The sequence below is a fragment of the Anabas testudineus genome, chromosome 1, assembly GCF_900324465.2.
Source record: "Anabas testudineus chromosome 1, fAnaTes1.2, whole genome shotgun sequence".
NCBI lineage: Eukaryota > Metazoa > Chordata > Actinopteri > Anabantiformes > Anabantidae > Anabas > Anabas testudineus.
Window position 1 is genome coordinate 16,822,900 of NC_046610.1, and position 22,494 is coordinate 16,845,393.

Here is a 22,494-nt window from a genome sequence, read left to right on the forward strand (position 1 = left end):
AGCAGGATGTGTTGGAATTATTATTTGCTCCCCTCTAGCGTATCCCCTGTAGTGCCACTATCGGATCAAAATAATTTCTTGTACATCATTTTCGTTTCTGACAAATTTGTGCAAAATCAAAGCCATTCCCATCACACTTAGCTGTTTATTAAGTTTAATGATAATAAGCAAATGAAAGCAGACAAATGAGAATTGGATACAGGCTGTTAAGATCACAGACTTGCCGTCAAATTGAAATTAGATTTTCATACATGATGTGCCTATCTAAGAGGGATAACAGGATTTTGTTTTTCTACCTCCCTCCTAGTAGCATCACTATCTTTTCAAGCCAACCAAAACATTCCAAGTTTTATTCTTTGGGAGCTCTCCATGCTCTTTCCTTCACCTTTCAACGCTAATGCCACGATAAAGAAAGAGCGCAAACCTTTTTTTCTATTGTAGACCGACAGGTGCGTTGAGCAGGACATTTTACAAATGTTCTCAAAAGCTTTGCAATTACACTTATATTTATTTAGATTTTAAGATATTAAGATATTCTTTCACTCCATGCATAAATTACCTGTCATGGTAACTGATAACTGTCAAGCTCTTTATCCATTCAGCTTGTTTTTGGCACACATGGTTAAGCGCTGTGTCCTAATAATAACCCTCATAATTGTATTTTCTGGGATCACTGGCCTGTGAGACATCAGAGCCCACAGCCTGTTCCTTTGGCTCCAACGCCCTCAATTTTAAGGCAGTCAGATGTCTTGTGAGGATTTCATCCCCTGATAATCTCCTGGCAAAGTGAAAAAGAAGAGGATGAAGAAAAAACAAGTACAACTACTGATGTATCCCCTTATGAGATGTATGAGTCAGGAGTCAATAAAGCTTGCTGTATTGGCCTCTTTAGACCTATTAATGTTGCTTATCTCATTTTAGGACCATTTATATCACAGTTAAGCCAGATTTGGCTTCTTTTTTGAGTTTTAGCTTTGGTTGTTCAGTCTTAATTTACAGTGTAAAGCTTTGCTGTGTTCAGTCACTGCTGTTAGCGGCAAACACATGGGACTTGCAATTACTGCTCTGTTTCATTGGTGCGCAGGATATTGTGAGTTATGTGATTTAGACTTGCAGAGCATGAGGCTCTTCCTTCTTGGCAATTTACCTGCCTTGTAATGTGCATTTTCAACTTTTGCACATCATCCTCTGTCTGAAAATGTGTAATCCTGAAGTGAAAGAAATGGAACAAATGGAAGTAAAAGGTTTTTTTCTCAGTTTTCACTCTCCACACACAACAACACACATTTCCACACTAAGTGATCCTCAGTGAAACGTTGGTTACATATTGTAACCCAAGCTTCTGTGAATTGGGCCTTCGCCCTATGTGTCTTCTCCCTCCTCACACCAGCAGCTGAGGAGAATATTGTCAACGCCCACCTGGAGTGGGCCCTTTCAACTATCCTAACTGAGTGCTTTCTGTCACATACACATCATATACCACAGCAGTTCGGGCAGGCTCTTCCCTTTCCTTCTTTTTGCCAGCACTGCAAGATACACCTTGTCAAGAAAAGCAAGCGCGGTGTCCTCCAGGCATGATGACAGCGAGACCCACTTCTGTCCCATGTGTGGCTTAGGCCTAATCTTCGGGAGTGACCTTCCCCCCTGTTGCGTAGGCTGCTTGGGGCCGGAACACCCTGGTCTGGCATTGACACACAAGGCCTACTTCTGCAGGCAGCTGTCGTTTGAGCAGCGCAGGTAGAGGGCACCGATTTTCAATGTGTGCAGGGAAGACATCTGGCAGCTCAGGGATGATTGCCGCTGTGGCCCCTACTGTTCCAGTCTGGCGTGCTCCGGTCTCCGCAGAGTCTGCGTCTGTGTTCTGGCTTTCACTGGCCCTGGACTTGCTCAGAGGAGCCAATGCGGTCCAGCCCGGAGGAGCATTCTACGCTAGAATGTGTCTTTCTGGCTTTATCATCCACCCCTCTGAAGGTCAGCAAGATGGCTGGCTCAGTCCTGTCTTTCTGTGCCCCCATCATGGTGGCCACTGCCCGGATCACCTCCTGGCAGATGCTGGCCCACCACAACATCTGGTTCCACATGTCTTGGATACAGAGTTGGTCAGGAAGGAGCTGCTAGAGGGTCATATCAGCAGTGATGGTGTGTTTGGCCCCTGTTTCATGCTCTTGTAAAGGAACTTTGGTCAGCTGTCACTCGTCAGTCCTCCTTCTCCTGTTCTGGGTCCTCCACTGCGCTCTTCAGCTCAGTCTCAGCCTGCCCTCACGAAGCTGAGGCCAAGCAAGCTGGCTGTGTCCTGGTCCAACCCTCCTCCTGAATTACAACACTTACAGTGTAAGTTCTGGGGGCGCCCTCCCGGGCAAGGGATGCCTATTTCTGTGCTGTTCTGGTTGGGTCCTCTCACTGCAAACCTCTCGTTTGGCCACCAAAGGGGGCTGCCTGCAGATGGCAAATGTGATCAGGACGCATCGCTGTCATGGCAGTGCCGTCTCCTTCTCTCAGTTTCCTCACCCTCGGTGCTGAGAAGCCCTTTTGGTCGGGGTCCCTGATAGGTTGCTCACCCATCCGCCGGCCGAAAAGGGTCAGCAGAGAGGGCCAAGTGATAGCTTACAGGCTGTTTGGCAGTGGGACAATGTGTGCTGGCTCGCCCGTACAGTGTTATCCCGAGTGGCGAAAGTGGTGCACAATGGTCAGGTGGATGGACAAGTTGATTTGCAAAGGTAACACCCTCCAGTCCATCGATCTGAGGGATGCTTACTTCCAAGTTCTGCGCTTCTCTCTCCATGCTGGAGCGTCTTGGTTCCCTTGCCTGTAGAGGCTGCTGGAGCCACTGCACTCTCTCAGGCAGGGGGAGCGATTAGGAGTTTTTCCGTCATAGGCCACTGAAAGGGAGCATCTGGAGGGTTTAGGTTACGCCAATGTGGTGGTCACTACTATCCAGGGTTCCAAGACTACTTGTACGACAGCGTCTTATGCTGCAAAATCGGCTGCGTTTTAGCGGTGCTGCACAGAAAAGGGGTCTCCCAGTCCGCATGCCTGGTGCTGTTTTTCTCTGCTGGAGAGGAATTTGGTGCACAGAAATATTTTTAATTTATGCCAGCGGCCATTTCATCCTCTTCTTAAGCGGTTTCTGAGAGGCGTGAGTAGACGGCATCCTGTGACACGCATTATTTCTACAGTGAGGTCTGGCATTGATGCTGTGTGCTCTTTCTGCAGCTCCTGAGCCGCCGGACCAGGTCCCGCTTAACTTTTTATAGGGAAAAACTGTCCTGTTGTTGGCTCTGCTCTCTGCCAAGCGGATCAGTGATCCTTTTCCTCTCAGTTTCTCCTACATGTTTGCAAATTCCGGAGGATTTCAGCACAGTGGATTTCAGAGCAGTATTGGCATATAACCCAAATCCGGGTATATGCCAAAGAGCATCACCAACTATTTAAATTAGACAACTCACAATTACTATTTTATTTATTATTTTTTCAACACATCGTGCATTTCAAGCGTTTGAAGTACTGCACAACCGCACTGTCCATACAGGCAAATGTCAGCTATATTTAAGCACCGGTAAGTACTAACCCCTCCCCCTATATCTTTCTGTCATTGGAGCCTGGGGGGAGGGTATCACACTATACTGGAGCTAGTCTGACGACAACTACTGTTACTACATCACTGCTACTACACAAAACCAGTGAAGAAGATGCAGACTCTTCATGCCACACTTTCTATGTTTCTGGATATCTCGTTACAAATAGTAACAGCTATCATGCAGCACATTAGTCAAATGTTTCCGCTGCTGCAGAGTTGGAGCTTGAGGTAGCATCTTCAGTTGCAACACTAATTTAACTAAAGCTCAGGCATACATTATATATTATATTCGGAGGCAAATACCCTGGATGAATTTATCAATTAATAGAAATTTCAGCAGTGAATAAAGAAGATTATTCTCAATCTTATTTAGATTGTAGGCAGGAAACATCTATCTTAGATAGATCCAAGCAATACTTCATGAACAAGGTAGGCATGTGCATGTAAAATGCTTGTATCTTTTTGCGTGCTAGTTTAGACGTGTTTTTAATTATTAGTCATGTGTTACAAAAGCTCTCTAAAGCTACAGCTGGGCACCACTAACACTTCCTCTCCTCTGTGCATCCTTTCATTTCCTCGCAGGCATTCTGTTAGCTTTACTTAGCTGCCGAGTCAGCGATACCTCTTTATGTAAACACACACACACACACACACACAGCGTCTCTGTTACTCCTACTGCTAATGACTTCTTACGTCACAAACCTATAGCTTCCTTGCTGCACACAACCTCACACATACATTGACAGGCACTGTGGACGTGTTCTTCTGCTGCTTCTATTCCTGCACCTTAATACGAAGATTGAACCTTTTTCTGCCTTGGGGTACATGGAAGAGTGGCACATAATGCAGGAAGGAGCAGTAAAATGCGAGCTGAATAAGGCAACGGCATTGTCCCGTCAGAGCCTTGGCCTTTCCCCAGGGCTCTTCACCCTAGAAAATACCTGATGTATTGTGAGAATTTAATGGCGCATCTCCCCTCAGAAATGAACGTTGCTCGGGGAGGTGATGGGGTGATCATCATGGGCGGCCTGTGCACATCTGTCTGTTTAGTAGTGGGGGCAGGAAAAGGTCAGCATACAGTGACAGATAGAATAGATTTGCTTACTGATTTACTTAACAACGTTAACAGTAATGAAAGTTCATATTTATTATCTCCCACATCAGTAAATGTGCTGGGTGCACAGTTTCTAAGACAGTCAGAACTGAGATATTTTGAGCAGAAAATAAATGAAGGAACAGGAAAAACAAAGCAAGATGAAGTGAGGTGAGGTTAAAAGACTTTACCAGGTGACCTGATTTCTGTGGCAAGGCGAGGTGACAGCCAGCATGAGGTCATCTGTCACTTTCTCACTGAGCACTAATTTTAGTACCGTAACCCTCATCTTTCTCATCCTTCTCTTACTCCACTTCCCCTCAACTGTCGCACCAGCCGCTGCGCACGCTCCCCTTTCTGAGGCCATGGCTTGCTGGTGGTTACAAGGGTGACACGTTTGACGCGGCGCAGACTGTGAATGTGTTTGGGAGAGTGACAGAAGAGAAGCAGTATGCGCTTCGAGTGTGCACACACAGGGTGTGAACTCGTGACTGGTGAAAGTGGCCATTGTGGCTCAGATTGTTGACATGCTTTACAGCTGACGTCATTGTTTTAAAAATGATAAAATGCAGTGCCTGTGTAACAGACGTGAATCAGCATCAACCAGCTTACAAGACCCTGTGTCCCTGGATCGCACACAGTAACAGTCTGCTATTGTGGTGCGTTCAGACTGAGTGTGTATTAAAGTGTGTGTGAAGCTTTGTGTGAGTGTGTGCCACTGACAGTGAATGAACGATTGGCTCTTTAGATAAGATTCATTCACTCCTTTCTGTACGGATTACCTAAGAACACAAGACTAGCATGAAAAAACATCCACACAGTTTGCAGCGTTTGCAGTTTGCACTATTTTGACTGAACCAAAGCTGAAACAGCTAATCGAACAAAATGTTAGAAAACAATTCAAATGTACAGCTCCCTTTAACAGAATGAATACACTGCTGTACCTTTAGCCTCTAAATGTCCCTAATGCTCCTTTTATCTTGAATTGCCCTTTTTGAATTGTCACTCAAACGATGCCTTTCTTGTATCTAAAATTAAAAATGTAGTGCATGTTAGTTATGTCCTATTTCTGTATAATGGCCAAGTGGAAAATGATACTGAAACACTGGTCATGCTCCGAGCTCAGACACTGCATTTGGCAGCTGGTTGAAGATGTACTGGAATTTGCTCACATGTTATCTGTCGCTGCTTCCTTTACAATATATTGCTTCTTCCTGTTCTCCCATTATTGGTTGTTATCGTCTGCGACAGGAAGTTATAGGCCGATATGGATGACCACAACTGCGCGTGTAAGTGGTGTCGATTAAACAAACATGGAGGGAAGATGCTGGCAGACACACACACATTTGTTGTTGTGCCCTAATGTTAAAATGTCCTCTGTACCACAGTATAAAACTCAGACACATTGTATTAAAATCTAAATGCTAAATAGATAAATAGATTGTGTATCAGAATATTACTCTTAAAATATAAGTTTATGTTCATGCTTAAAAAGTTGCCCCTGCCTAAGGCCAAATTCCCCGTGGCAGCAAACTTTAACTCAGGGCTTTGTATTCAATGCACTGCAGTCGTGTGAGCTTGTTATTTGCATCAGTAGACCTGCTTTCCTTATTCCACCTTTTGTTTGCAACCTCGACAAAGGATGTGGTTGATTTCAGCAACATGCTGTGAGGCGGCCTCTTCATAGCTGCGCTCCCTTTGCCTCTGTGGGCTAATGCAATTTCTCAAAACCACAGACTAACTGTTAGAGCTCTTGCTGCCTTGGCATTTGTTGCATGCTGGTGTGGCACTGAGGCATGAAGCTTACAAGAAGCGTTGTTCAATCCTGGTGTACACAACTTGTGCTAGATGCTGGAGATAAACGTGCTGCGAGTCACCGAGAAGAGGGCAGGAAAAGAAAGAGATTTCAGAAGCAAAACAAAGATGAAATAAGAAAATGAGAAGCAGAAACACTCATTTATGTAAGTGGCGGCAATGCTGTAGTGCTATCTTGGAGAATTTCCAGCTCCTTGGTGTACACCTCCCCACACATTCACACACTCCCACCCACACAGACCCACTCAGTGGAAGGCTGTGGAGTGCAATGTCCTGTCTGACTGCAGGCTGTAAGAACCACAATAAGCAGTTTCTCTGGCCAGTTGACCGCAGCTGAAGGAGCTGAAGAATAGAGGAAATCCTGTGCTAAGAAGCTGACCATAAACTGAAGCAGACCTCTGTAATTAAGCTGTGATTGCATGTTTTTACATTCCTCAGAACAATTTCTTCACCTTTGTCTTTTCTACTTTCTTTTATTTCATTACCCATTTTAACTACGGGGGAGATGAAAGTTTTATCTTTTCTCATTAGTCATGTCTAGATATAATTCTCTTGTGCTGCACAGCTTTCCTTTCTTTCCAGTGAGATGTGTTCTACTTTACATGCTCCTTCTTTCTTTTTCCTCTTTCTCTCTCTCCTCTGCATATACCTCTTGATCTTCTCCTTTCTTACCAACCAGCTCATCGTGTTAGTTATGTATACTTTATTTCATGCTCACTTTGTCTTTTCCATGTCAGGAGCCTGTGTTTCTGCCCCTTTAATATTTCCTTCCCTTTCTTTATCCCATTGTATTCATGCTTTTGCAGTTTAAAAAGGCTCATAATAAACAAAGAGGAGTGCTCTTCAGTTATGCGTCGTCAGAATCTGTAAAACTTAACCTGCTCTGACTTTGTCTGCTCATTGAAGTACGAATCTAAGTGAGGAGGCTGACTAACGGTTCAGGAAGCTTGTCTGTTGTCACCACTTGTTGAATTTTCTGTGCTTTGAAATTAACATGAAAATGTTATCGTCATACCACAGTACTGACGATGTACAGAGAATACCTCTGCATACTACATTCTTTCTTTGTAATTATACAGCGGCAGTTCACCACACCTCAAAGATTGCTAGTGTGCAAATAACCTAACAGTGAGAATAAGATACAGCATAACCTCACATGACTGCACGTAACACGGCAAGATATATTAAGATATATTCAGGTACCGCTAGCAAATGTGAATTAATGAACCCGTTTAATTAAGCTTATCTCTCTTGCATTTACAACAAGCTGTTGCATGAAGTTCCAACTTTTGCTGCCTTCAGGGCACAATCAATGGAGAACACACACACACACACACACACACACACACACACACACACACACACACACATTTACCAGTGTGTGTGTTCAGCTGCCTTAGAATGACATCAGACGACCATATGAATGTTGTCTCCTGTTGCAGTTTAAATGTAGACATCAGACCCACTCTGTTTTAAATAAATTCACCTCATTACTTCCACATGATAAATATATCTCTCTGCTATATCATTTTTCACAGTCACCAGTCAATGACTGACAAGAGCTGCAGGAAAAACTGGCACCTTACATTTGGAACCATACCGTCAGTTATTTAACATCGAAACAGTATCATTAGTCCCCATAAGCAAAAAGGAAGTACTTTGAATACTTGAATTAGAGTTGAGAGGAGATATAATTGGTGAGAATTGGAGTCTATTATTAGAGCAGTCATTTGACATTCTGTACCTGAATAATAAGTTTTGGATTAATTTTTAATAAAATGAATCTGTTCCTCGTGAAGGCTCCTCTAGTATCTCACTCAGACCTGAACCTCAGGTTTTTGTGTTAAAGACTTTAGAAATGTAACCAAAAGTGCTGCTGTTGTACTGTTTTTAATCATGTGACTATAGCTTAATGTAACCTAGTGCAGTGTTTACACACTATGTAATAAAGGTTGTGACATGAATTAGACTGACTGCCACCACACCCAGTAATCGCCTATGATTATTTATAGCCTCTGCAATGCTACACCTCCTGGGAGGATGGAGAGGTTTAAACCATTGTCTAATAGTGCGTGTGGTGTCTTTGTGTAAGGGTGTTAACTGCGTGTACTTTGTGTTTCTATGTGTATACTTGTACTGTATAATGTTCATTTCAACAGTCTGCTTCTATTGTGGTTTCGGTATATTAACCCAAGACATTAAGACTACAAAATAAAATGAATCAGGATCAGCAGAGTAAGATTTGCCCTCTTCTCATGGTCTTTGTATAGCACATTAGACCACAGAGAGAGAGAGAGCAGGGTCAATGAGAGGTGATATACATGAGGTAATATTACATATTCACATGAAGACATTTCACAGCGTAATAAGGCTCCTTTTAAATCTACATTCTATTTTAAACAGTGAGACTGTTCACTTTACCATAATTAAGTTCAAACCCATAGGCTGTATTTTCACACCTGTGAGTTATTCTGCATCCTGGCCTCAGCTGACAGAAATGAAGTGTTTGCAGGCATTCTGGGGGTGGTGGAAGTAATGAAATCCCAGAGTGATGCCAATAAAAAGCTATTTTTCTCTGAAATGGTGTCACCGTTTTTTTTCTTTTTCTATTTATTGGCCAGTAGAGCAGTACTAAGAACTGCAGGGACATTATCGGAGATCAATGTATTCGGCTCCATATGGAGCTATAACTTAGCTGGAAAAGATCTAGTGTGTGTATCAAGCAAGAGTGGGCAGATGCCTCAGCGCTGGCTACTAACTTACCATTAAATTGACTCTTCTAACTTAGCATCTGTGCCATTAAATCAATATTCGGAGGGTTAGTTTCCATTAGGATGCAGCAACAGGTAATGAGTAATGTGCACATATTTTTTCAGAGGGCAAACATCCATCCTTGAGGTACACTGAAATCAAGGGTCTCAGCAGTTATTACATGCATGCTGTTCAGAGGCACAGCCACAGTCAGGGGGCCTCTTTGCTGGTACCATAGTTCTCGAACGTCCCGCTGTGCTTTGCTCATTAAGGTAGCTCTTTTTACATCATGCTTGCGGTAGCGTAATGTGAAAACACTGGGTTTTTATGGTGAAATATTTTCTTGTAATCTTCATTCCTTCCAAAGTTGCCACACTAAAGACTTCCCCTCCTCCCAGACATATAAGTATATACTATTATTTTCATCAATACACATATAACACCCTACAAATCAGATCCTCTTAGTACATCTGTGCTGTTTGATTATTTTCACAGCAGGGAAAAGCTGTAGCTGTGGAACTACCATCACCATTCGTTGGTGAATGTTGTGGATTTTGTTCCTCTGCACAATAGATCAGTTAACACATCCAGCCTGGATGTTTAATAAGAGTCGTCCTCTCTAATTTCAGCCTCTTGCTGACAAATGTAATTGGGGAGCTGTGAGCGTTGATGGTGTACTTTTAGACCCTCTGCCCCTGAGTTCCTATTGTCTGACCTCTCAATTACATGTTGTGGGTCTAATTCTAGACTCAAGACAATAGCTAAAGGATTTGTATTGTTGTCTTTTGCAGACCCATGATACTGTAAAGCATGTCTATGTCTTTCAGCTCCTCGTTATCTCATGCTCCACTTTCTTCTCCCTCTCCCATCCTCATGTTAAACCTTTGCTCCCTGTGCTGTAATTGCACAAAGCAGACACTGGCTGACTAATTAGATGTGCAGATAAATCAGAAGGTCTGTTGCTTGTACCTCATCCACCCTTTTGTCAATAGCAGCAACGTGGCAAAAGTGAACCTGGTATCTGAAAGTACTGTAACTCTAAAACACAGATTAGTAAGAAAATTTAAAAAAGGACAATTAAAATTTGGAAGTGGAGCAAAGTAGGCTATAATACAGTAATACAAGAATTTAGTAAAAGAAATAAACGCTACGTACAGTGATAAGTACCATAGCCTACATAAGTATAGCCTGAATGATTTTATTGGACTTGAAGAAATCTAAAGGAATCAACACCATGAACAGGTTATGAATGAATTCACATTTAGTCCATATACTCCCAGGTTACATATGGACACCATTGAAATAACCTCCTTACCCGTTGCTGCAGTGTTAGCTGTGTATCGCTTGGGTCCTTAAATTGTTGTTAAAATGACTTCTATAGTTTCCTGTTACTTCCTTTTCAGATTGTCTTTCTCTGATGCATGACTGTGTCTTGATACTGAAATGTCCCTCAATGTCACCGTGTTAAGGTGCCGTTAACAACTGTTGAAGGGTTTAAATGTCAGTGCACGGCAGTGAATTATTGATAGGGAGAAACATTGATTGCTTTATCGTCAAGACAAGGTAAATGTTTATATTTAGTAGTGGGTGGCTAAGATAAAAAAAAACAAACACAGAGACTGTGTCATCACAAATATGTGAACCCTCGAGAGCTGTTTTTGTTTCCTGAAAATATATATTGACTCTTCTAGGGTTTGACAAAAGCTTCTTCTAGGACCTGGTTTGACAGGTGTTAGAAAGTCAGTCAAGCGTCAGCGTGCTAAGCAAAATGTTATTCAAATGTTGTACACGTGGCGTCACGTGCAGTATAAACATTAATGTTATACAGTATGTACAAATGAATGTTTTATTTAAGCCTCAAGCCTTGGTGACAGTGTGGCGGGTCGTGTCCTTGTGGTGAACGCCCTTCTGGTCCTTCCCACATTTTGAGGGTGTGAACAAAATCCTAAAGCACATGAGCCGATAGAAACGTCATCACAAAATGAAACTAGTGTCTGATTGATGAAATGAGTTAGTTATGCACACTAAAGTCTGTGAGCTTTCATTCCAGCCAGATGCCAGTAGGTAATTATTAGCTTGTAAATCTTTAAAGTTACAGTAGTTCACTGAATCCTATGAGTGTGCCTTTAAGGTGGTCTGCCTGAACTCTTAAGGATATTATTGAGCAGCCATTTGTTCTTTTTACAACACTCGAGCAATATGAACATTTATAAAAAACTACAGTAGTAATAGCTCTTGTTTATTAAATATATAATTTAACTGCACATGGAGTTGTCATTCTCTGCCTCTCTTGGGTGTGTTTTCCTTGTGCTGCAGAGACATTACAGGCTGTGCGGTGGATTAGCCCTGCCTTTTCAGAATCCCATTAAGACTCTACCCTATCAGTTACTTCAAATCTCAGTCGGTGTAAGCTTGCTTGGGACTTTACCAGGACAGCTCTAAAGTCAGGACAACTCTGTAGAAATAGTGTTTGATTACTAAGCACCATAACTTCAGTGGTGAAGCATATGTATAATGGTTAAATGATATGGTCACAATGCGTGTATTACTGTAGACTCATCACTGTTTCTCTCTGACAAATGCCAGTCTCCTTTCAGAGATCAATACTGTCATATAATCACCAGTATTCCCATTTTATCCGAAATGAAATTATCATTATGTTTGGACAAAACAAAAAGATCCATATGCTTGGTAGATGTAAGATCCTGTGTGTCAGTGAAAATACTTCCAAATGAAAACCAGCTGTGTCTCCTCTGTTGCTGACCTGAGCTTGAAACAGGAAGCTGGGCATCTCCTGGGAGGGGAGCTACGAGGTATGTGTTTTTTCATCTGCTGCAGGTCTTTACTTACATGTGGTAAGGTAATGAAACATTAGTTTGAACCTTTTAACAGAGTTAATGGCAACAAGACTCAGCTTGAAGTGGTTTTAACTTATACTGTGTACAGTTGTACGGCTCTGTGTACACATACAAATAATTTCCCCCATAGCTGTTAGTAGTTAGATGGAAAGAAGCGAATATAACTTGCATAACCAAATAAACTGATATGCTAATAGCTACTACTTTGTGACTACAGTCAAAGTAGTTTCAGTTTTTTGCCATGTAGAGCTGGGAGCTTGGAAAGTTATTTTATAGCTTTTTTTTTTTTTTGGTCTCAGTGAATTGTTAATTAAAACCGTTAATGTTCCAGCCAACATAAGAGTCTCTTTTGGAAACAAAAACAGTTTTCAGTCTTTTCTATTTTTTGCTCTACATGACTGAGTTGTGGCATTATACAGTATCACCGGGGATGTTCACCGCACATAATGTCCATAGTCACAGAAGCTGAAGTGGTTGAGGAGACTCGGTGTGAGAACCTTCTGAGCAGGTCGGGTTAATCCACTGATGATTGGATTAGAAATGTTGAACCGGAGAACTGCTTTACCCACAATCTTCATACAGATCATCATTTGGTAGTGACTTACAGTGAGGTATAAGGTACAAAGGCAGGTAGGGTAAGTGTTAGGAGGAGGCCACCCACAGCTGGGATTCAAGCCGCAGTCTCCCGCACGGAAGGAGGTGATCTTACCACTACACTATCCAGCCGCTTATCTTTAAGTTTCTATCTTAAAGATAAACATTGCTGTCCTAAACAGAGAACAAATCCTTTGCAAGTGCTGTCTTGAACCTGTTCAAGTGCTGTCTTGAACCTTGAACCTGCAGAGCAGGCGTTTCCCACTTCAGTCCTTTAGTCAAATCTTCAATCCTTGAATCCACCAATCCCTGTTTCTCTATGTGTTAAGATGCTAATGTCAGAAGAAGAACAGCTAAATTCTGCTCAGGTGCAGAACAGATGAGCCATTAGCTCAGTTTTCATTTAAGTGGCATGTGGATTCCTTATGTGCATTCTGAACTTTCTGAACTTGTTTCATAGTTTACTGCAACTTGTTCAACTTGCATCATAGTGGAAATTACAACCACCACCTAGACTTGCAGGTTAGGGTGTTTCTTTGTCATATGTATGTTGTCCAAGTAGATTTTCTGTTGATTTGCATTTAAATGAGTTAGGTCCAAAGCACTCAGTATCTTTGAAACAGGTCAGGCAGGTCTAAAAAAAGCTTTCTCTACCTGAAAGAACTACTGAATCACTCAGGCTCTTATCAGGGGCAGGTTGGTGGCATCTTAAGGAGAATCCCAAGACACACACAAACACACACACACAGTGTTGTTGTGTTGTTCCAGTAACACGATTGGATTATTTCTATCTTATATCAATAATCAATTTCTAATTATATCACGCAACAAATAGTGTGTTTTTTTTCCCAGGGAAGGCCTTATAATATTGATCTGTAATTCCTAGTAGGCACCTGGTAGGTCAAAGGTATAGAAACGCCACACAGTGTACACAGTGTGAACGTAAATGATGAATGGCGTGCTCACCAATGTCAGGTAGCTGACAGTCATTATTTCTATATAGTTATCTAGTTTCTACTCCACCTGTCATACAGACGTGTGCCTTTATGCAGTAGCTGATTCTAATTGTTATAGCGACAGTGGGGTCTCCATGAGTGGGCATTACGTAATTTGTGCAGACAGAAATCCACATCCTTCCATTACAAACCATTTATCTTGTCTTCTCTTTGCCACAAGTGACCATTATGTCCGCAGTGTGCATCAGACTCCCTCCTGCTATCCACCAATTACAAGTGAAGAAAACATCCATGCATTTTTCAGTGCATTTTCTTTATTACAATCAATGATTCATGTCTCTTCAGCTGATTGGGCCTTTTAAATCCCCATTATTTACACTATACTTGTGAGATTTTAATGTGAGATGCAACCTAATTGCCATGTAGAATACAGACGCTTACTGGCATAATTGCTCTCTAACAGCAGCTGGAGTGGATCAGGGTTCAAAAGGTTATTCTGCAATGGACTGATGTCCAGTGGAGACGTTTTGTGTGATTGTTTTTAGTAATATTATCTTGATATTATCTGGATGGTTAGTACATAGTCAAAACGCAAGGAGAATTAATGTATAAAAGAGCAGTTCAATCATGTAAACAGACATTACTGTGAATTGGCACTCCCCATCTCTGTCTCTTCAAGGTTTCACCTGCAACGTGCACCCTTTTTATCTTTGCATACAGCGAACATAGATGATCATGTTTTCCAGATACAGTTGAAAGGGATGTTAGTTGCAAATGAATTTCTTCCCTTTTAGACCTTGATTACATTAATGTCTGTCTGGAAATTGCTGAGTGTGATTATAGTAAAAGAGCTCAGCGTCTAGACTCGTCCCAAAGACGCTCAGCTCTTTGCCAGAATACTCATATATCTCTGGACAAATGTCTGTAATTGTGTCCAATGAATTGCTGACATGTATAAACTGAAATATATTTGGACACTGATAGAAATATTCTTTTAGTGCATTTCAAAACAGCTTCATCAAATTAAATGACTCATTCAAATTGATTTGGCCAGTTCTTTTTCTGCAATACGTTAAGTGATTTCATTCTTTATGCATTTTCATTTCCTCATTTTCAGCATGTACTAATTGTAGTAAAACAGACTAAACAAAGACCACATCGTTAGTTTGCAGATAGCAATACGTCTGACCTATGACACTTGTTAATAATGATAAATCTATCTGCAAAGCTGTGTTCTTTCTGTGCATATGTGCATAACTGTTTTATTCTACATGCCCAGTGAAAATACATATAGTTGAGATGAGTGAGAGTGACTCAATTCAGCTTAATGCCCAAGGCTCAGTTCTGCGTGCAGTAAGACAGGTTCCTTAATTTCTTATGATAAGAAACCTTATTACCTTATTATAGCTTGTTTCCTTGGAAACTACCCTCTTTGTCCCAGTGTGGACATGCCTCTGTTTAGATCTGGTATTTGAGAGTGGGCACTTATAAAATCTTTTTGGTGAACTGTTTAGCTTTGTTTTCTCTTCTCTTCTCTTCTCTTCTCTTCTCTTCTCTTCTCTTCTCTTCTCTTCTCTTCTCTTCTCTTCTCTTCTCTTCTCTTCTCTTCTCTTCTCTTCTCTTCTCTTCTCTTCTCTTCTCTTCTCTTCTCTTCCAAGGTTGATGATACTTTGTGAGTATAAAATGTAAATATAACTGGTCATGGTTCTGTGCTACTTGAGTTTACAATACAAAGTGAAGTGTTCAACTTCAACACACACGGTGCAGGACTGGCAAACAAGGGCAGCGGATTAGATTGCAAATACTCTATACTCTTTACCTTCCTTATGCCTTGTGACTCACACAAATTTATTTAGAGTTATAAATTCAAACTGTATGTAATTTAACACCAAAAGACATCTTGCTTTATCTGCTGATATGTTTGGGTAGGGATCAAATTATATCATATGAAACTGAGCGTGCATTTAGGGTATTTTTGACATGGGAGCAGTCTCCCATGTCCACTGTTTTGTTGACCCATCCATTCTTCTCGCTTCACGGACCTACATTAAAAACCTCAACTGACTTCCTCCTTTGCTCTTGTCACAATTACTTCAGCCGCTGTGGGCTGCAGTAAGATCCCCATGCTACTTGTGGGGTTGTGTTTTTTTATTAGACAGCCTCAAACATACACATATTTGCATCTGTATTGCCCTCCCCCAAGTTATTTCACCTAATGCACTTATTTGCCTAACAATGTAAACCTTAGGGCTCAAAGTCTATTGATTTATACATTGGTCACTGATACTTAGTATTAAATGGATGGCATTAAAGAGAAGTGGAGAGCAGGTTCAATCAGTGTCTACAATCGGTGCCACTACTCCACAGCAGGTCATTTACTTAAATGGCAGAGATGTTAGAGTCAGGTCTAAACAGGGATACATTAAATCAAGCCATAATGCTTGGATTCATTTTTCATTTCATTCCATGGTGTTACTTCAGATGATAAATGATCCTCCTGTGAGGTATTGGCTGTGCGTTATATGACTGTGATACACAGTGTTGTCAGCTTTAATAACTAGACTTTTAACTTATGATGATAGTGAATACAGTAATCATGTGGAAACCCTGCATGAAGTGTGGTTGGTGAGGCAGCCGCCTCATTGTTGTTGACCTTTACCATCACTTTATCATAATTACTATAATGCTGCTGAGGGTATCACCAGTGCAGGTAATGGCTTTAGTAGGCGTATTAGAAAATAATTACTTTTTGACTTTACTCGTGTTCCACGAATAGTACTTTTTCATGGACGTTGTGTAACACTGACTTCTGTATTGAGTATTGAACTGTGAGATTTAGGGCGGTGGAGGTTTGTTCTGCTTTTACTAATGTGTCATTTTAAAGACTTGGCATTCACTCTGTGAATGTATTTTCAGATATCTACGTTACATAAAAGTCTTATATGTCTTAAAGTCCTATATATATATATATATATATATATATATGTACAATACATTATGAAGGTTTTAATAAGACATATTTTATTGTACAGTACTGAGTACTGCTGTTTCGCACTGCTGCATGCTTTTATTGCAAAAACAATGCGAGTTATGTTGCAGCCAACTTAGATTCATACGTTTATAAATCAGTATTCAGTACAAATTTCTGGCGAATCAGTGGACCCGTTTGTTTCCTTTACTCCCTTTGACATATGCATATCTAAACACTATCCTCTCTCTCTAGGGGTGCTCACTAGTGGTAAACATCTACAGGTGGATAAAGTAGACACTTACAGTAAGGAGGCATACTTCTTACTAAATCCTCCCGTTTTAATGTTATGTACGTTGAGACCAGACTGAATTACACAAAGAAGCCACACACATGCACACGGTAAGCAATGAGTATCTCCATGAATACTGTGCCGTTCTGTCAGATCCAAATTGCACCATTAAATGATTTTTCACATTCACCTTTCATGGCCATTGGTGTATTGTTTGGTGGGAGTGATGAAAATGGCTCAGACATTCAAACAGAGAAAAGAACCACTATGGGTGATGACAGCTTCCCAGTCTGGGAAGAGAGGCTTTTGTGAAGGCCACCAGTGGGCTGCAGGGCCACTTGATACAGTAGAAAAACACACTCCTTTCAATACCTCTGTTTCATTGAGGTACTTTGGAAATTAATCACATCCACATTCATACAAACTCTTGAATCAAATCACAGCCTCTTTCTCATTTCCTGACTGTATTCAAGACAAAACTTGAGGAAATTGCTGCTATGAACTTGTGACCTGGAGACGATTTAGAGGAAAGTGATTTGCCAGAGTGGTAATAGAAATGAGCCTGTTATCTTTTAGGAACAAAAGTGATTTTGTTGCGTGCTGTGCTAAAAGGCAATAAGTATTGATTCGAAAACCCTCATTACAATCTCACTTGCTGTATAATTACTTTTATCCAGAGACCAAAGAAATTATAAGATCGGTGGCAGACAAATATCTCCGGCTACCCATAAAAACACCACAACTTTGCTGCTTTACTGTCTCAAAAATTACTTACATGTTGACGGAGGCACTTTACATCCCCAAAACCATATTTCTAGCAGGATTCAAGATGATTTTCTTATGCTTACATAACTCTGGAAGGCTTAATTACTTTATGTTAAATTGCCAGTCTCCAGACTCTCTGTTGTAATCCAACAGCTCTTAATAGAAACAGCTTTTAATAGAAACTGACTCACCTGACTCTGAAATTCCCTGTACGAGTGTTGGCTTTATTTTGGAGCTTCTCAAGCATTATTGCTCACTAGCTTTCCTAGTTTCCTTTGCTAAGACAGATTTGCTTGATTAATAGACTCATCAACACTGTTGAAATGCAGTATTTAGCACATTATCCTCCATCCTGCATTTACAGTGATAGCTTGGTGCTTTTACCTCCAAATGGGATTTGATCCAGGAAGATGGCATTAGATGTGATGTATGCATTTTCCCCAGAACAAGACCACTGGGAATACTGTTAACAGGCAGCCAAGCTTTAATGAGTACAGCAGGAGAGGGCAAGCTTTGGCCTCCTTCGTTTTCAGGACTGAGTCTGCTGACCTTTATGTCACTCCACCTGTGTAACTCACATTTACACGCTCTCCTTCTTGATGTCTCTCTTTGTGTCTCACATTCTCTCAGCTAGCAAAACCTGATCTCTGGGAAAATTGTTTCTCTGTTACAGAAAATAGTTCCAAGACAGAAAGAAATGATTTAGGTATATGGATTGATCAATGTAACTACAACTAAATAGAAACAGCCCGTGTAGCTGTTGGTGTGCTGCTATATACAGTATGTTTGCTGAATCTGTTTTTAAAGTTTCTGTGAGGTACAAACCAGAACCCATGCAGAAAGTCAAATGTTCGGTATTCACTATAACATCTTGTGTATCCCTGCAGCCTTTTGACCTTCAAACAGTGTGACTCACACTGTTATAAGCTATGTAGGAGAACCTTTAGAGGCACTGGATCATTGAGATAATGGCCTGTCTGGCTTATGGGTTGATGAATCTGAACACTTCTAGGAAGAATAAGGTGGTCATAGAGTTGAGTTAGAGTTGTGGTATGTTTGTGTGTGGGGGGGTTGTGTTGACTGGACCTTATTAATGTGCGTGTCATTACCAGGGTTATACCAATATGCTGAAAAACGCTGATCTGATTAAAAAATATACTATACAATATATGCTTTTAATTTCTGGAAACTGGCCTTGACCATTTACTTTAACTGGAGCCCCTGTGTGAATATTTACATCTGTAGCCATGGTGCTGGAGATAAAGAACATTCATGCTCCAGATATATTTGATATGGGCTTTGATGGTCCTGCCAAGATCTTACTATGTGACAGGTATTTAGATATAGATCTTGCGAGCCAAATTTCACAATACACTCAGCTATGATAGTGCTGAGGTTGATCCTCTGGGAGGAGAAGGGAGGAGAAGACGAGAGAAACTTCACCTATGGACCCTCTGGTACCTGGAGCAGAAATCCAAGCAATGCTGGTATTACCCAAGAGTGTGACACTGCTACACCTTAGTGTCTGTGACCCACATAACAAACAATCCTATACTGAGAAGATGCAATATGCACTATAAGGTACATGTCTTCCGCTACTCATTTCATTCTTTCAACAAAAATGTACCATAGTATTGTTTGGTATTGTTTCTATCAGGGCTTCACTTGCAGCTGTGAGCCAGTAAATATTGATTTTGTTTTTTTGTGGCCTCCTTCATTAAAATCTTATATGAGAGTGACGGGGCAGAATGCCAACAGTATATTCCATCCTCGTGTAGCAATGTGTCTGTATACAAACAAGCTACAGTGTGTGCATACACTATGTTTGCAACCATAAGTGAACACAGAATAGCAACTACTGTACAGTAGCTTCACTAGGGATACAAATCCTGCTGCTGGTCAGGTGCCAGAGAAAAATGGAGTTGATGATTCACCAATGATTTTTATCATTTGATCCTGATGACCAGCATCTCAGTATATAATAAAACGTGCATATGCAGACACAGAAGACTTCAGTGTATGGCAAATGTGGTGGTGATAAAGCACATTTTGATGAGACTGAAATGATTCCTTATGCGAGTTGCACAGCACTGTGTCATATAAACTTGATTTATGAGCCTCATTTCAGTGGAAGTGAGAAGGTTTTTAAATCTAAAAAATGTGCCTGTCCATGCCACATACAGTTTGTGCTATTCTAATGGGGTGTTATATTCATAAATAGCTGTCTTTATTCACAATTTTTGGGGAGGCAGAGCTGTGGCAGAGATGACGGGACAGATGGTGGATGGATGTACACGGTTTGACTCATGCCAAAACAACAGTGTTCAAAAGTCAAAAATAATAACCATAATCTTAACAGCAGCTCTGTCATTAGTCAGTTTGTATTTGCATGTCTGAATCATTATTTAGACATTTAGACTGAATGAGGATGCATAAACGGGTATTTATCTGGTAGCAATACTTGCATACACAATGAATGGCCCAGTATTTTGAGTGGTGTATTATTATCTCCACCGGGTTTGTCAGTATATGTACATATTACCTGATTACCTGACAGTTAGCTCCTCTTAGGAAGTCTGGATTTCTGTGAGTGGCTTTTTCCACTGTGCAGCCATGGTGTCCATCACAGCTCATCTTAAGTACTCAGTTATTTGTGCTTGAGTGGAGCTGTTTGAAAGGAATGCAGTGGAAAGACGAGAGGTGATCTGTAGGTGGCTGCATCTGAGACACACACACACACACACACACACACACACACACACACACACACACTGCACATTACTTTGCTTCAAAGCTGAAACAGTAGTAAGAAACTCACAGTACAAGTGGAAAACTGAAAATCAAGCAAGGACTCCGAAAATGGATCATATCACCGATGTGACACAAACCAGTCGTGGTGTCTGCCTGAGCTTACTCAGTGCTAAGTGAAGACTACTGAAACCAACCAATTCAGATGCTTTCATTTCATGCCGCACATGACGGCCTTGAAAACGTTAAGTCCTGAGGAAGAGCTGGAGAGGTGCTGTTTGTCAAAAGGAGAGAGAAGCACAGATAACACTTAGCTTGGACACATTTATGATAAACAAGTGTCAGCCTGGGCATTTAGGGACAGAACAGTGAGGAGATATGGTTTTTGTTATTTATGCCAGCCTGCTCACAAGTAAGCCCCCTCAACCCTGTCTGGTCTCGGTGTCAGCCTGTTCCTGAGAGCCACTAACAGGCGCCTTCCTACACTTTGACTTGGCTGCAGACTACAGTGCAGTCAGTGACATGTCACTTGGGTCACGAGTGTGCTCTGGCAGTGTGTGGGCACAGAACAGCTCTATTCACATGTGTGTGAGCCCGGGCGGGCTCTACGTGGATACATGTTGAATAACGCAGTCACTTTGTGGAGGGGTTCGTATGCATTTCAGGTTGTGGTGTCTGTCTTAGCTCCTGTCATGTCAGTGAGGAGGTGGCACTGTACTGTGCAGTAAGAGCAGTCAGCCTGCAGGCAGGACTGGCCATCTGGACACATGATGAGGAGCCTAGCCCAGACATCAGTCGTTTTTTCAACTCCTCTTAGCCTTATCAGATTTCTGTCTTTCTGCATTCTGTCCACATATCAATCAACAATGATACACAGTATTTAACCATGCCACTCTTTCTCTCCTGTTTGTTGTCCGTCATTCCCCATCTGTCCGTGTATTTCTTACTCTCTGAATCTCTGTCTATTATCTATCTCTTGCTCTCCACTCATCTTTCTTCTTGTCTCTTTTCTGCCACTGCAGTTTGCTGCTTTGTGGTCCACAAGAGGTGCCATGAATTCGTCACGTTCTCCTGCCCAGGGGCTGATAAAGGGGCCGACACAGATGTAAGTAACCAGAACCCAGCTGTTGCCTTTCACACGTTTCCCTGCGAGGATATGCTTGTCCTGTATTTACACTGAACTACATACAATACACAGTATCATCAGCTAAAGTTGAGAAACAAGGCAAACTTGCTCTTCCTCTACATCATCATGTTCTTAGCACTGGGATGAGGGTCTTATTAATGACCACTGATTATTACTATCTCAGTAAACTGAACCATGTAAAAAAGATATAGAAACTATATTTCTTCTTTTTTATGTGCATTGATAATGCTACCTTAGCTTGTCCCTTTTAATCGAGCTTTGATCCTTTGCTCCAGTATTCACACAAAGAAGGTAATTCAGATGTAAAATTTAGTCGGTCCATGATTGAATCACAGCAGCAGCAGGTGGTTAATTCATTTCATCCAGTATCAGTGTTCCAGTTGAGTCACTGGGTGCTACATTTAGGAAAGGTTCATTTAAATATTGTACTTGGTGAGTTACTGTACCCGACTAACTACAGATTTGCAGGAGCCCACCTAGTTTGCATCCATATGTGATATTACACCATTAGTCGCCTGCCATTGTAATTGTGTCATTAAAGTGATAAACTAGACTTCAGAGAAGGTATTAAGATTAGGACGGCATTAATTCTCTGCTAGATCAATTAGTCAGCACATCGAACTACTGTACGTCACTGTGCTATCAGCCACTGCATGTCTGCTTGTTAAGTGTGAAACTCCATTTACATACCTGCTTGGCTGGTGTGCATGCAGAGCCTCTCGGCATTACAGTGACACAGCTTGGCCTCTGTAACTGGAGATATGTCAGTGTGTCATTCAGGATCATCAAACCATCAACCCACACTCTTTAAATAGAGAGCGCCATGGATGACAGCAAACTGCAAATAATAGTGTGAGCGTTGAAACAAGTTGACACTGGGGTTCAGAGTAGTGTAGGAACATAGGATTCATCGTTATTCAGCTGGTACCT

The 22,494-nt window shown here is 41.4% G+C and overlaps 1 protein-coding gene across 2 annotated transcripts in view; it reads left to right on the forward strand.

Moving 5' to 3' along the window:
- Positions 1-22,494, forward strand: part of prkcaa (protein kinase C, alpha, a) — a 107,692-nt gene that overhangs the window by 19,334 nt on the left and 65,864 nt on the right. For both annotated transcript variants that reach the window (XM_026359456.1, XM_026359458.1), the window contains exon 3: positions 21,440-21,522. In XM_026359456.1, coding sequence (XP_026215241.1) covers positions 21,440-21,522 — 83 coding nt within the window. The remainder of the gene's footprint in view (positions 1-21,439; positions 21,523-22,494) is intronic.